At 43.5% G+C, this 1,771-nt stretch overlaps 1 protein-coding gene across 1 annotated transcript; it reads left to right on the top strand.

Moving 5' to 3' along the window:
• Positions 1-3: 3 nt before the first annotated feature.
• On the top strand, positions 4-690 carry GPR75 (G protein-coupled receptor 75; the record flags this gene model as incomplete). Its single annotated transcript, XM_009586906.1, has 1 exon — positions 4-690. A coding segment is annotated over one exon (687 nt), but the record flags the coding sequence as incomplete, so codon positions are not given.
• Positions 691-1,771: the final 1,081 nt, after the last annotated feature.

Consider the following 1,771-nt stretch of genomic DNA (forward strand, 5'->3'; position numbering starts at 1 on the left):
ACGGCCAAAGACTCCAGGGCGGTGGTGACGTGCGTCGTCATCGTGCTCTCTGTCTTGGTTTGCTGCCTGCCCCTGGGCATCTCTTTGGTGCAGGACATGCTGTCCAGCAGCGGTGGCTTTGTTCTCTACCAGTTTGAGCTGTGTGGGTTTACCCTCATTTTTTTCAAATCTGGATTAAATCCTTTTATATATTCCCGCAACAGCGCAGGACTTCGGAGACGAGTCCTCTGGTGCCTGCAGTACGTAGCCCTTGTCTTTTTCTGCTGCAAGCAGAAGACAAGGCTTCGGGCCATGGGCAAAGGCAGCCTGGAAGTCAACAGGAACAAGTCATCCCACCACGAGACCAATTCAGCGTACATGTTGTCTCCAAAACCTCAGAAAAAGTTTGTGGACCAAGCCTGTGGTCCTAGTCACTCCAAGGAAAGCGTGCTGAGTCCCAAGGCTTCTGTCGGGCATCAGCACTACGCACAGAGCAGCTCAACCCCCATGAACACCCGAATCGAGCCCTATTACAGTATTTATAACAGCAGCCCTTCCCCGGAAGCGAGCACCCCAAATAGCTTACAGCCGGTGAACTCGACTTTCGGCTTTGCCAAATCCTACATTGCCATGCATTATCACACCACCAACGACTTGGTGCGAGACTATGACAGTGCTTCGACTAAGCAGATACCAGTGCCCTCGGTGTAACCTTAGGAAAGGGTTCTGATCTAGCTGATCCAGTGGGTCCCCTTCTTTGCTTTTATTAATGATTATTCTGAACTCAATGATACAGCACTGCTGCTAATTAAGAAAAATGCCACTAATGTTAATATCCAGCTATTTGCATTTGGAGCGAATACTAGGATATTACTTCCGTGACGCTTTCTTGAATTTCTGTGGCAAGTCCAAAAAGGTGGTATTTTAGATTTGTATCTGGAATTGTTACATGAGGGTGGTTTTGTTACTAAGTTTTACTGCTGGACAAGTGAAAAAAAGGAGGTGCCACAACTATGTGATTCATTATGTCACGGGGCAGAATATCTCAGAGAGCAATCTGAGGCTGCGCCAGAAGTATTACCTGTTAAATTGCATACTTGCTGTATTTTCAAGAAGGAAGAATTGGGAGGATGCTTGGTATTACGATACTTAAGTTCAAACTCTTCCCATTGCAGAAGGTTGAAAGAATCAGTGGTATTTTGTTGTAGCAAGCGTCAGTAATAACAAAAGTCCTTTCTATTCGCAGGGTGAAATCCTGGTTCCGTTGAGGTAAATGGCAAAATTTCCATGAACTTCAGCTGAAGTTCAGGATTTCAGTCTCGGCTTCCTGAAGCAGGACGAGGCATTTTACAAACAGTGTTATATTGCCACTGGGGAGGGACTTCTGAGAAGTGTTGTGGCACTGTAATAAACTTCTGAAGTGTATATATATATTAATTTCTGCTGTACATTTATTTTAAGGATCGGTGGCGTTACGTATCCCAAAATAATATATTTGGAGAAGTATTTTACATCTGATAGAAATAACTGCGCAATACCTAATTATAGGTTTTACTTGAGGACAAAGATGAATATTGCAATATTACGGTACTGATACACTATTAGTAATGCAGTCATCTCTGGAAAGAATAGTGTTGCTGGTTGCTTTTTTGTCTATGACTTTGTATAAAAGCGGGAACTGGGGGGATTCTACTGTGATGTTCCTGACAGGTAGAACTGACAGCTATTAACATTTTTAAAAACAGAACGACCACATAACAAGATGACTACAAGTTTTTGAGGTTTTCTTAAG

This window comes from Fulmarus glacialis, unplaced genomic scaffold (genome assembly GCF_000690835.1).
Source record: "Fulmarus glacialis isolate BGI_N327 unplaced genomic scaffold, ASM69083v1 scaffold6911, whole genome shotgun sequence".
Lineage (NCBI taxonomy): Eukaryota > Metazoa > Chordata > Aves > Procellariiformes > Procellariidae > Fulmarus > Fulmarus glacialis.